This window comes from Lasioglossum baleicum, chromosome 12 (genome assembly GCF_051020765.1).
Source record: "Lasioglossum baleicum chromosome 12, iyLasBale1, whole genome shotgun sequence".
In the NCBI taxonomy this organism is placed as follows: domain Eukaryota; kingdom Metazoa; phylum Arthropoda; class Insecta; order Hymenoptera; family Halictidae; genus Lasioglossum; species Lasioglossum baleicum.
In genome coordinates, this window is record NC_134940.1 from 6,950,329 (window position 1) to 6,964,104 (window position 13,776).

Consider the following 13,776-nt stretch of genomic DNA (forward strand, 5'->3'; position numbering starts at 1 on the left):
TCGGAGCAACATAGTAAACATGTGTTCGGAAAATATGTATGTAATGGTCCGGCATTTGTTCTGCAATCTCATGTTTTTCTTATGAAAATGGGAGAATATTAAATCAGTTAGCTACCTCAAGCAGGTAGGAATATTATATCAATGTTTGTAAGACGTTTTATCGTAAATTGCGAGAAGTAACGCGGGGCAGCTGTCCCTTATGCGTCTGGAAGAAAGTTACATCTCGTTCTATTCGGCTTGAACGTGGCTACCCAACTACAATAAATACTTTAAAAAAACGAGATGTCATGTCTTTTATCTGAAATGACTAGCACGGACGGAATCAATGCACTCAACTGATATGCCATTGTAAGAAAGAATAAACAACTGTTTGCTCTGAAAACATGAAAGAATTAATATTTATAAGTTTCTATGTATACGAGATATTTTGTTGTTTCAGTCTATCGAACGTGAAATTTTCGAAATTTAAATATTGCAGCAAGCAAACACTGGTCCCAGAGTTCGCGTGATATTTTTCACTGGAACGACCTGTCCAACAATCTCTGAAAGTTTGCAACAAAGGTCGTAGATTACACCACGTACATACATCTCCACTTTAACCCGTCACTTGCCACGAGACAAGATAAACTATGCATCCATTAAGTTTATTTGTTTCACGGTGGAAACCCGAAAATTTTCTTTTCGTCGTTCCTTCTCACTTATCGTTGCGAAATGCAGCATGCAACTTCAAAAATTTTCGATGTTGCTTCAGTGTGAACTAGGGCTGTTACTTTCTTCGAAGGTCGTAGACTTTGAAGTTGCGAATTTCGAACCTCCATAGTAAATTATTAGCAGGTTAAAAGATCTATTTTGTTTTAACCTGTGTTCCTCTTCGTTTTCACGAAATTTTGTTTACAATTTATTTGTACAATAAATACATTTTTTATTCTGAAATTCTGTCAACCTTTTTCACTTATAGTTTTATTTGTCAAAAATCATGACATAACACGAAACTCGTAAGTTACAACTTCATACGATTCGAGGACTTCGAAAACTTCAAAACTTCGGACACTTCGAAGGTTTCGAATCTTTTAAGCTTCGAAACAGTAACAGCATAGTGTGGACAGAGCTTGATAAAGGTGAGTTAGACGATATCGAGTATAGTTCTATAGAAACGTGTCTTCTGTTCAAGGCTTGTTCATTTAGAGATACGAACAGAATGTACATATTTGACGTGTTATACAGGAACGTGAGCGATGTTAACTCAAACACACATAACTCGGAAAGTTACTCATGGACGTTGACCATTCGCAGGCCTGATTTTGATGAGATAGGGAGAGAGAGACGGTAAATTGTACTTACGCCAACGGAAACTCCGTAAGAGCTCACCGATCCGGGCTCTCCTTTTTCTCCCTTGGGTCCTGTTGGTCCAACAGGTCCGGGAAGTCCAGGACGGCCCTGTTAGAGATCATTACCGATACATAACGTTCATGTTCTACCTCCTGTCCATGAATATTCTATGTTCATTAACCCTTTAATTAATCTCGTGCGCAGTCAGAGCCGGCAAACGCTCGCTCCATTACTGAGATTTCTAATTTTGTCGGATAATTATTACACTAATCAATACTCGGATCGATCAATAACGTTAGACTAATTCGGTATTATTTGCTCCGCGCCGAAGCTGCCGTGAAAAATAATCGTATAAACGGGTTATGAACATGATTGAGATAATTAGCACACTGCGGATCTCCATGCAAAATCAAAATTTTTGACGCTAGTAATTATAGTGACTCTGATTTCATACAAAAATGCAAGAAACTGACATTGAATGATTTTGCGACAATTTTTACAAAAGAGTGAATCAAAATTAGTTATTTTTAAGTCAAATGTCTTTAAATCGAATTTCTACCCATCAATTGAATTTAGAATGAATACTGACTGGCACATACAATCATATTCTTGAACACCGAATAAAAGAAAGACGGATAAGATCCTTTTTTTTATTTAAATAAAGGAAACATCACTACTTAGAATGAAGCTGCGTTATAATAAATGACTTCAACGTGCAATACTTACTTTCACGCCGGGCTGTGTTCAGCGTTCGAAAAAGAGAATCGTAATTTTATTACATAACTGCTATCTCTATCAACTGAGTTGATTAAATTGAATTTCTTTTCGAACCTACGCAATTTGTTTAATTAAAATTTCGTTTCATCTAATACTGAAAATGGTTGAACAGCGAATAAATGGAAGAAGGATGTTGCAAACACCCGAGCATATTTACGTTGCAACGCAATAAATTGAGGGAATGTTGCAATACAGGAAGATTGATCGATAGGGGAATAAGGAAGATTTTCTCGTACCATCCATCCAGGCAATCCAAACTCTCCTTTAGGTCCCTGTTTGCCAGGTGGTCCCATAGGACCAGGTGGTCCCGCAGGACCAGGATGTCCTGCACGACCTCTTCTGCCTCTCTTGCCCTCCTCTCCCTTGATAGTGACGTAGCCATCGGAGCTTATTATAGCTGTCGCTCCTGGCGGACCTATCTCGCCTTTTTCTCCTTTCCCGCCTGTGAGTCCTTGTGTCCCGGGAACTCCGTCCTTGCCCGGTTCGCCTTTGTTGCCTTGAGGTCCTTGAATGCCATTCACACCAGGAATTCCGGCTGGTCCAGAATCACCCTTGTCTCCTTTCTCGCCTTTGGTACCCTTATCTCCTTGGTAGCCGCGCTCCCCAGTCTCGCCTTTCTCACCCCTTTGTCTTAACCCTAATTAATTAACAGCAATACATGAGAATGTTTTCGACGAGATTAACAGTATTAAGCACCACCTCACCCGGAAAGATCGCGACGCGCCCACAGTTGGTCAGATCAAAGTCCTCATATCGATTTTTAACGAATGTACAATGTTTCTTAAATGTCCATTACATTCGAAAACGATAATATTAATTAAAGTTATTATAAACTCTCGTCACAATAAGCGTTCAAAGATCAAACTTTTTCAGATACTTCGTCAGATTTACTGAAGATTCAGTGGCCAATTTTTTTTTATATTAAGTATGTACATCTATGTTGAGAACGCACCAGGAACTAAACATTATTGTTCGTAATTTATTATAAAAAAAATATATTTAGTCTACTAAGGAAAATCAATTACCAAGTACTAAGTACTAATTACTAAGGATCAATTGAATATAGTCAGTAACTTTGTAAAATATAATACTTAATCTTGTTTGAATTTTTGTAATTATTTAAATGAGGCAGTAATAACACATTTTTGTTATTTCATTAAATGTAATAACCTTCATTCATTCAATAATTATGGATTACTCTTGTTTGAATGCCTGAATAGCCAGTTTTCAATTAGTATTCATTATTCACACGATTTTTCAAACATTTCCGGTGGTGTGACAAAAAAATGTTTCCTACAAAAAGTAATCAGTACACAGTCTTTTATAAATCTCAATACAAAAAATGTCAAAAAAAAGTTTTTTTTCAATAAAATATTGTGGTCACCTTCATTATTTATTTATAACTATATATTTTTTATTTAATAATGTTATAGCTGACGCCAAGACGAATCCAAAGACCTATTTAATGTGGTCTTTATGTTTTGAAATAATGGTGAAATAGGTGTGAACAGCTAGCGCGTCGATCTGGCCCACTGTGCGCCGCACAGTGGGACCTTTCGTTAATCTCAACGTTAAGAAACGTTCTTACCATAACATCCCTATTTTTCCCATATTCTGCAAAGTTTCAGCTTTAATTTTAAAAAAATTTCATCGCTCTACCTCATTTCTATCGAAAGTTCTTTGATTTTGTCTCCGATTTGGACGAAAGGTCCCACTGTGCGCCGTTCCGAATTGTGGAACAGATTACAATTTCTACCCTACTTCGCGAACAATTGTGGTTCTTCGTTGTTTCTCCAGTCTTTTTTCCGGAGATCGTTGTTAAGGTACGTGTCCATCCGAGAGTAAAACTATCGCGAGTTACTCTCGTCAAATTCGTCGATGTAATTGAGAGTGATAGCGGAGAGCTGCACGAAAAACTCTCTGAGAGCGAGCAGAAAGTTGAAATTCGCAAATGGACAGGTTCATATTTTTTCTCGGCGAGCAACTGTCAGCTATACCAACGCCATTCGTATAGCTGAGAGTCTTCCAGATAGTTTTCTCTGCCATTATTGTATACATATGTTTATAACTACACATAAATCGAACAATGGGCGACACCGATTTCTCGAATTAATTACAGAAATTCTCAGCTGAACACGTACCATTAAATGTTTATTTTAGTTTTTGAAACTCTACCTATATCGCCAACATTGATTTCGCCAGGACCGCTCAATTCGTTTAATACTGCTGGTCCAGGAGGTCCTGGTGGCCCTGGTTTCCCTTCCGGTCCGGTATCGCCTTTATCACCTTTCTCAGCTGGTCTTCCATTTTCACCTGGAGCTCCAGGAAGTCCTGGTGCTCCCGGCGCACCAGGCTCGCCCTTGTAACCCTGAATACCTCTCGAACCTTCTTTCCCGTGATCACCTTTTCCGCCTTTTGGCCCTACTTCGCCTCTATCTCCTTTCGCGCCAGAAATACCCGGCATTCCTTTCGACCCTTGACTTCCTGGCAGCCCTGCTTCGCCCTTTTGTCCTGGTCGTCCTGGCCTCATTGTGATGTCCTCCGTCTAGAATCACAACGGACTGTTAGTCAAATGTTTTCAACGAGAATTGAAAAGAAAATACACGTTCATGTGGACCATTAAATATTATTACATATTATGTAAGTTTTCATTTCTTTGTAATTGTGTTTTCTCATTGTTAGGTGAATGAATTTGAAATAAATCTATATCATACGCAGCCTAAATAAATCTATTGTTACTTACTCTATAAATGCCTCGCGGCTTCCAGCTAGGCTGCATGCGCATAATAGACGAAATTTCTCTATTTAATCATCGGCATAAAGTTGCGGAGCTGGAGGCAGCCGACTGGCGGCGCCAACTACCTACCCTTTTGAATCGTCTAATGATCTCTGACGAACAATCCTCGCTCAAACAATCATCTATATTATACGACGATACACTCAAAGGAACAATTCAACTATTAGCTGCTCCTAAGTTCACCCGTTACGAGTTGTTTGCGAAGCTTGATCATTCGCTTCGATGCGTACCGCAAGTTTCCACGAAGTTCTAGTTTATTGAATGTGTCGTCGATAACCTAATTCACTCGGAAATCTGTATTGTCGTCGTTTTAAAAATCTCTCGAATTTACCAACTTAAATTGTCAAATTAATTCCATTCTAAAATAATTCTATTTTCCAGCAATTTTTAATGGCGAGTCACCACTCAAGGGTTAACATAACAATGTGAGTCTTCTGAATAAAATTTACAGGATTATTTCGCCAGAAATTTTTATACAAATTGCTTCTTTCTCATTAACAATAATTGAGATATGCTCAAGTTAGGCGGGACACCTTCTATTTATCCTTATCTTTCTACGCGCCGTGTAATAAAGGTTTTTCGTTATATATTGTTATTCGAGCCACAGTATGCCATCCTTTTCGAACGGCCGGGCTACAAATAACAGGCGATTACACGAAGTTATATCACAGACGATACATTACGCCGATAAGAACTGACGTATTACAGTGCTTTGCCGTATTACATTGCGTTGCCGTACGAGTAAACAATAATATCTCTTTGAGCATGTTGAATTCGCTCCTACAAATCTCTGTTAAACTTTTCAGAAAAATCAGCGGTAACTACGTTGTCCACAAAAATTCATTAAGATTAATCGCTTGTATGTACGTTGTCCATGAACGTTTTAATTTGATCGTCGTTGTTGGTGGAGGTAATTGATTCTTCAAACGTACACGGTGGAAAATGTGAAAACGGTTGAAAAAGACTAGACGGGAGAGCTTGAATAGAGGGAAACACAGGCAAAAAGCGGGAAAGAGCAACGCGGCGGGTTCTCTTGCATCTATTCGTGAATGCACGTGTTTTCAAATGCACTCGATCGACACTCGTTTATTAAAATGTTTTACAGCCTTCCACTTCTGTAACCGTTATCGAATCGAGCATCTCTTTCTTTTCGTTTTATCAGGTTGAATGGTTTCGATACGATTATTTATCAACGCCAGTATTTGCTTCCGTCCCCTCCTATTCCCCCCACCTTGTATGTCATGGTCGGAGTCTCTCAAACCATTTCCGCAAAGTGGTTTCGAACTTTCGGACTTCCATCGACTATTGACAGAGAGCACGGCATTCAGCGTGGGCATCTTTCATCCGCCTTCTTCTCTTTTATCTTCAAAGGGGCCCTATCGCGATCGCTTCTAATACGATCCGAGTGATTGAAGAGCCGCGCCGTGTCGAATTAACCGTAATTCAATGACCAGCCTGCTCAGTACTATGTGGGACACCTTTAGGGTATTGCTTTTTAGAAATCCGAAGGACAGAGCCGAACGCTTTCAGGCATTTCCAAGTAATATTATCTTTGTATTAAATGTCAGAGTTGTTTCAGTGCTGTTTGAATGTCAAATATTTGCTATCTAATCAATTACTAAACATTTAAAAGTAATGTATGAGGTATTACATCAATTTCATATCCATAAAATTTAAAAAATCATAGGGAATGGAATTATTCTAAGTAGGAAGAAATATCTAATTTTCGAGTTGAAATAGCTCCGACTGTAAAGGGTTTTTTCCCGGTGTTTTACCTTACATGTTACCTTATAAAAATAACAAAAATTAAATTTATTTGAAGTTTGTGCGATTCATATTATAATATCTGTGATATTAAACATATCTATTTAACACTAGAACTACCGAGCACTAAACGCAATTAGCATACATTACCTTATATTAACGACAAAATTGCATTTATCTAGATTTCGTTTGAATTTTGTTTAAATATGTGCTTCGGTAAAGAAGTTCACTAAAAAAATTTCTCAGAAAAACATATTTATAATATTAATGTTTCTAAAAGAAAAAATCTGGAACCAGTCACTTTGACTGGTTCGGTAGTTCTAGTGTTAATCATTTACCACAAAAGCATCTTTATGATTTCAATAATTGTGAAATAAAAGAGCTGGACATTTTTGGAGCAGACTGAAAGAAAACATTTGCCTGCAAAACATTCCGGTTTAGCCAGCCTGGGGTGCATTTGCATCGCATAATGTATTTCATACAGTAGTGGAAGTTATTGGTTTTTCAATTAGATGATCTGTTTGATATTTTAGAAAGTTATTGTGGTTCGTATCGGATACCCTTTAATTTTGTCGTTGCAAGCTCGTTTCTGTATCACGCAAGGGGCGCTGGGAATTCTGTAAAAAGGCAACAACCTAATAGCAGGGTGCATTTCTTGACCGACTACCCTAACCCGACCTACTGCCCCACTACTATTTTCTCACGGGTGCATACAAAGATACATTCAGCCAACAAATGAGAAATTATATGGAAAACCTTGGCATAAATAACTTTTTGAAGTTATGAATGAATTTGTTAAAAGACTCTGCTCCATATTGCAATTTTCCGGCATAATTTTTCTGCGAGGTACTTGGAAGGTTACTGCCAGGCAATATTTTCTTTTAATTTAAGGATGATTACTTTTATTTAATGGTTTAATAAGGGAGATAAATTGATTCTCGAGACAGGGAGGGAAGTTAATAAAATCTCAATGACGGATTAATTAGTTCTCGCAATTAAAAATCAATTTCAAAGTAATTGCTCTAGCAATTTTCTAACCTGATAGTGCAATTCATAATTGTGTACTTTACTTTCGCGTTTCAAGTAATCATCTCCAAATGGTCCACAACAATACCATGCAAAGCTTGTGTTTTCGTATAGACGCAGGTTTGCAACAACAGCGAACATTTTCGCCTGTGCTGTGATCTCTGATCCATGTAGGTATTTGTAAAGTGTAACACGCTGCTTATGGAGACAAGTCCGAGGAACTCAAATATTCTGTAGGTCCTGGAGCTAGTTTAGTGATGTAAATTAACCCGAGGCTAACGTTGCAACACGTCATTTGATGTGATGAGATCTATTATAGCTGACGTTGAAATGCGTCGTTCCACGTAATGACACCGTTCGCGGTAAACGAAAATCAGTGTAAAATAAAACGCGCAGAATAATTCACTGCTAACCCAAAAATATTAGTTACTCAGCTACAATTCTAGATTTAATCTCCGCAATAAATCGGCTTAGGCTAAGACTTCAGAACTCATTTTAATCAGAAAAGCATCACCCATTCTCCTAGAAGAATTCCATAAAAATTAGTCACTGCTAATCCAAAAATATTAGTTATTTAGCTACAATTCCAAATTAAATCTCTGCTAATTTATACAACAAATCGATTTAGGTTAACACTTCAAAAATTAAGAATTCAGATATCATCAGCTCGGCTACCAGAAGATTCACTACATCGTGGATTCAACAATTAAATACGACCCAAACTCTATCTTGTGGGGACTCATTTTAATCAGGAAAGCATCACCAATTTTCCTACAAGAGTTCCACAAAAATTACTCACTGTTAATCCAAAAATATTAGTTATTCAGCTACAATTCTAGATTTAAGAAACAGATTTAACAAATCTGTTTGGTTAAGACTTCAGAACTCATTTTTATCAGAAAAGCATCTCCAATTCTCCTACAAGAGTTCCACAAGAAGTAGTCATTGTTAATGCAAAAATATTAGTTACTCGGCTACAATTCCAAATTAAATCTCTGATAATTCATACAACAAATCAGCTTAAACTCTTCAAAATTGAGGATTCAGATATCATTAGCTCGGATACCTTTACTATATCGTGGATTCAACAAGTAAACACGATCCAAACTCTATCGTGCGTGGACTCATTTCAATCAGAAATTCAAAAAAAATTGTTTTCTCACCGAACCAGTATTTTCTTATCGTTATACTTAATTCCATATCACGTTGCATTTCCGAACCCTTAATAAATTTTTCACTGGTATCGTGAACATCTCTTCACACACACACACATACACACACAGATCGAGAGCCACAGCAGTGCAGCTAATATTTTCGAATGGTAGAGCACGGATGGAAGCAACAGTAAGTTTTCGTTATGCGGAGCACGGAGTTATGAACACGGTGCGGTGTATATCAGAATAAAATTATCCGTAATATGTTGATCGTAACGTGGCGGACGAAACTTGCGTGCTAGTAAACTTCTCCCGTTACATGATCTAATTCAGATTTCACATCCCCCGTCGACCCCCGGCGTGTACCGGATATCATCTGCGGAGGATAGTTGCGCAACTGATTCGTACACCCGGGAAAAGCGTCTTCAAGCGGCGCGTCGCGGCCAAGCCGCGCGACGGATGTGTCTTTTCGTAGGAGGATGACTCGTTCAACCTAAGCAACTTCCTCTCACGTTGCCGAGTCACTCACCTGGCCGGTAGCTAGAGCAGGTACCCAGTTGGTACAGCCTAGAAATTGGTTTCTGTATACTCCGGGGAAATCGGACTCTTGTATGTTGAAGCACGGAGAACCGGCATTGGGTCACGTAAGATAACACTCGAGGTCGGGGCGGGGGTTCGTACTTCCTCTTTCGGGGATTCCCGAAGCCTTTGCGAGGACGCAAACTTCTCCTGGGAACGTGAATCCGCGAGACCCCACCCGCATCGCGTCAGTTTTCCTTAAGTTCCCGGCCAATTTTACCGCCTGCTCGCCGAACCGTCCTTTAACTTTCGGACCCGAGTACCTTCTTGCAACTGCACCATTCGCAGATTCGTGTAGCCATTTCTTTTCAACGTGTTTCGAAGCTGCTATACCATTAAAACACTTTTTTAAATAACAAGTTTCTTGGCCAATTGTATATTAATTTCTGTTATTCCAGCCCTTTGCAGTCGGAGCCATGTTAACTTGAAAATTAATCTTTTCTCTGTGCACTGCAATTCTAATTTAATCGTGCACAGGAGGGTAAGTAGATCCCATACATTTTCTTGGAGCAAAATGAAAATGGAGCAAAAGCCTGCACCAGTATTTGTGAAATTTTAATGATTCAATAAAAGATAAGTATAAGATTCATTTAATAAAAGATAATTATTCAGAATTAAAAGATAAGTATACAATACTTAAAAAAGCTGAAATATATTGTGATATATATAGTATTCTTAGAAAATTTTTGTAAATTTTCCGTTCATAAATTTTTTATTTTCGTTTTCCATACACAGAGAGAAGGTTAAACATTTCTGTCGACCTTGAATAATTCCATTGTATATGACTTTTTCCATTTTATGGATATGAATTTGATATAATACCTCATACAATACTTAAATGCGTAGTACTAAATGTAAGTCATACATTTCTTGTTTCGAGACATTTAAAGGAAAAGGATATTAACATTAAATAAATAATGTTGAAATAACAAGCACTATCGACGGTTACATTTTTGACAATAACGTAAAAATTACATTGAATTAATTAAGTTTAAAACAGCGTGATGTAAATTTTGACTTAGACCATTTCCATAATTATGTGCACAAATAATTATTAACATCTTGACGCATTTCTGATCGATAACGGTGAAAGTGTGAGCAAAACCTGTTGCACGCACAGTCCCACTCGGCCGCATAACTGCCATAAAAGTATAATAAAGAACAACTCGTATTAAGAGCATCAACGTACCATCGCATAACTTCCCCACAATTCCACGCGTATGCTAATAAAATTCCTACATCGCGGCTCTGTTCACATTCCTCACATTCTTTCACACTATACGGTTTTGATCTCAAAACTGCACCGAGTGTCAAAGTCACTTTACGATTAATGTTCAGATTTAAAGTAATCGCGTTTAATTTACTTTCGTTTTGTGATAACTAGCTTTACGAGGATGTACGAACTGAATTTCAGAGGATTTTTCCCGTGTTCGAAGCATGTCACGTAAAGTATTATTCGTGCGGGGCTTTGCTGTGTCAAGAAATCTTTTACCCTGCCACGCCACGCAACGCTGTAGGAACACGCGAGAGAGCAAGTAGCGCAGCAAGGCTTTAAGGCTCCAATATCTCTCGGCGAAAGTTTCCTCGTGTCAGGACTAGGTACCTTTTGAAGAGGTTTCATGTTCTTCCGGTGTAAGACGTTAACATCCGATGTTCCGGTATGTCATGTGATCGTCATTGAACTTTGGAAACAGTACGCGACTATTTCAAATTAATTGGAGGTCTTTCTGTGTAAGAACAGTTACACAAGAACGATGGTTTCGATCAGTATCCTTTTTTAACAGGGATTGTATGCATTTATAACAAAAATTATTATGCGTAATTTAAAACAGTCAGAATATTAGAAGAATTAATATTATTAACCATATTCAGCAAGAAAATAAATTTCTATTTCACTCCACTTTGTTGCAATTCAGGTAAACAATTTTTACTCGTGACTAGACTGCAGTTCTTTATCCATTTACAGCTTCTAAAGGTTTGCAGAAAATGCTAGAACATAAAATTTTGCAGAATTTAATACGATTTTTATTTATTTTAGATGTATTGGATTGGCAAATAAGTTCGTTCGGTTTTTGCGATTTATTCCAATGTAAAAAACCGAACGACCTTATTTGTCAACCCAATATAAAGGCTACCACCATTGAAAATAATATTTTATTTGTTCCCACTTTCTCTTGAAAATAGCCTGCAAAATAAAAACTTTCTTCCTGGATTGTAACAAACTGGAATGAAATAGAAATTCATTTTCTTTCTTAATCTGTTCAATAAGTTGAAAATAATATAATAGCATTTTCAAATTCTTCTAATGTTTTTACTGTTTCAAATTACATCTACTCATTTTTGTGATAAATGCATCAAATCCGGTGTCTACTCATGACAGTTCAGAGTAAAGCAATGTGTAGCATAATTGAAAAGATTGTGACGTTGGGGCGCGTTGCGTGTCAGCGAGGAGGTATCGGGAAGTTTGTCGAGGGAGCAGGGGTTGTTTAAAAAAATCCGAAAGTTCTGGTTACGGGATACAGGGGAAAAATCATACCACTTCGTTATGTTTAATTTGTTTCCTTTTTGCAGCACTCTTTGTAGTGGCACGCTTCCAAATGTTACGTCGGAGGAACGAAACGAGCGGCCTGACCTCGCCTGCTAATTGTTGAAACGTCGGGAAGTAGAAAGAGCTTTGTTCGTTCTCCAAGTACGTTAAAAGCACGAAAAAGTACGGAAAATCGTGCCGCTCCCGTAGCCAGGCTACGATTGTAGCTATCGCGGTAATAATTTTATTGAATCGCTCCGCCGTTAGTGAACTTCGGCTGCCCTTTCGATTCTTCGCGGTTCAAGCGAACGAAGATTACCCTTTCTCTGAATAGAATTCCCTGACCTGCTCCATTCTCGTATTTTTTCCGCCATTGATTTTAATCAGATATTAATTATATTAGATATTTCTGCTCGTTAACGGAAACGGCTTTTCTTCCACGTTCCTCCGCAGCTAGGATTCCAAAAGAATCGAGAGAAACTCCTTTTACATTTGTATATTTACAATTTGAAAGGTTTACATGTATATTGGACTGTTTGTAAATCTATCATGAATTATTGCATTGTTATCGAATTCGGTATGTGACATATTTAATATTTCAGGATACCGCGTACATTATTCTACAATATTTGGACATTTGATCATCTCGTTGTGAATGAATTGTATGAATAATAACTAGTCAAAATTAATTGTTGGCATTATGATATTACTATGACACATAGACTACTTACAAATGTATTACCGGCAGGGAAATTTAATCAGTGATTTCTCAATTAATGCAATCACATTTCAATCCATCGTTTCATAGATTTTAATAGACTATTCGGTACATGTAAAATTTCATCACATATTCGGAGAATTTCCAACTTTCTCGAAGAACCGCTTCTAATTAAACCCGAAACCAATCAAATTTCTTAATCCAACGACCCCTCCGCTTTTTACTAATTTAAACCAGGAGAACGCACCGAAAGGAAGACAGGCTCTCGAATGGAATTGATTAGATGTTTCCGCTAAATATTTGATACCTCGTTTATTAAAACGAAACACGAATTTAAATCTCTGCATTTCGAACGATCTAATAATTTTCGTCAGCAGAAGATGATTCCCGGGGCATTAATTTCGAGGCAGGGCTCTTGTCCAGGGAATATTCATGCCGCTTAGATCTCGTTCATTAAAACGAAACCTCGTCTTCAAGATTTCATCGGTCTCAATCCGCACGTAAATTATCAACGGATCCGGCGAGCCTCCGTTCCCAGATGATTCCTCTGTTATTAATATTGAATCGATTTAAGGGGGTGTTCCGGTTCTGGAACCTTCGAAACATCGAACCCCTTCCTTTAATTAAATGACGATATTAATTTTCCGGGTCAAAATAAACCCGGGTTGCGGCGTCCGCGGGGTAAGAGTAGCCGGGATTTGCTGCGGCCAGTGGATTTCCGGAACGCGGAGTTATTAATTTCGATAAATAATGCAGGAGACCGGTGTGGCGTGAAACAGACAAAAGTACATAATGAAAACAGTGTCTGCAGAATTCGAAAAATCCGTGCAACACCAGCCCACTATCGGGTACGTGCCATATTTACCCGGCTTCGGTCGCGGAATACCAAATCGCAGCTTTATTTTTCACCGCGGCATCAGCTATGTTTCGCACCCTATTTAATTTCCACGCTAGCCCCACGAAAATAGGTCATCCGGCGCGTGTTCGCCGATGCATCCGCCGGGTGCAACACCGGCCGACACAGATGCAAAGCCGCCGTCGCCGGTTCACGTTGTTTTTAATCGTGGCGGACGACAAGGGAGGAAGAGACGCTGAAGACGCCACC

General features: G+C 38.3%; 1 protein-coding gene across 4 annotated transcripts in view; it reads right to left on the reverse strand.

Annotated features, from left to right (window-relative positions):
• Positions 1–13,776, reverse strand: part of Mp (collagen XV/XVIII-type protein multiplexin) — a 295,739-nt gene that overhangs the window by 8,269 nt on the left and 273,694 nt on the right. For all 4 annotated transcript variants that reach the window (XM_076435605.1, XM_076435604.1, XM_076435603.1 and 1 more), the window contains exons 11-15: positions 4,850–4,879; positions 4,282–4,651; positions 2,343–2,743; positions 2,056–2,067; positions 1,342–1,437 (exon numbers count right to left, since the gene is read on the reverse strand). In XM_076435605.1, the coding sequence (XP_076291720.1) occupies positions 1,342–1,437; positions 2,056–2,067; positions 2,343–2,743; positions 4,282–4,651; positions 4,850–4,879 (909 nt within the window). The remainder of the gene's footprint in view (positions 1–1,341; positions 1,438–2,055; positions 2,068–2,342; positions 2,744–4,281; positions 4,652–4,849; positions 4,880–13,776) is intronic.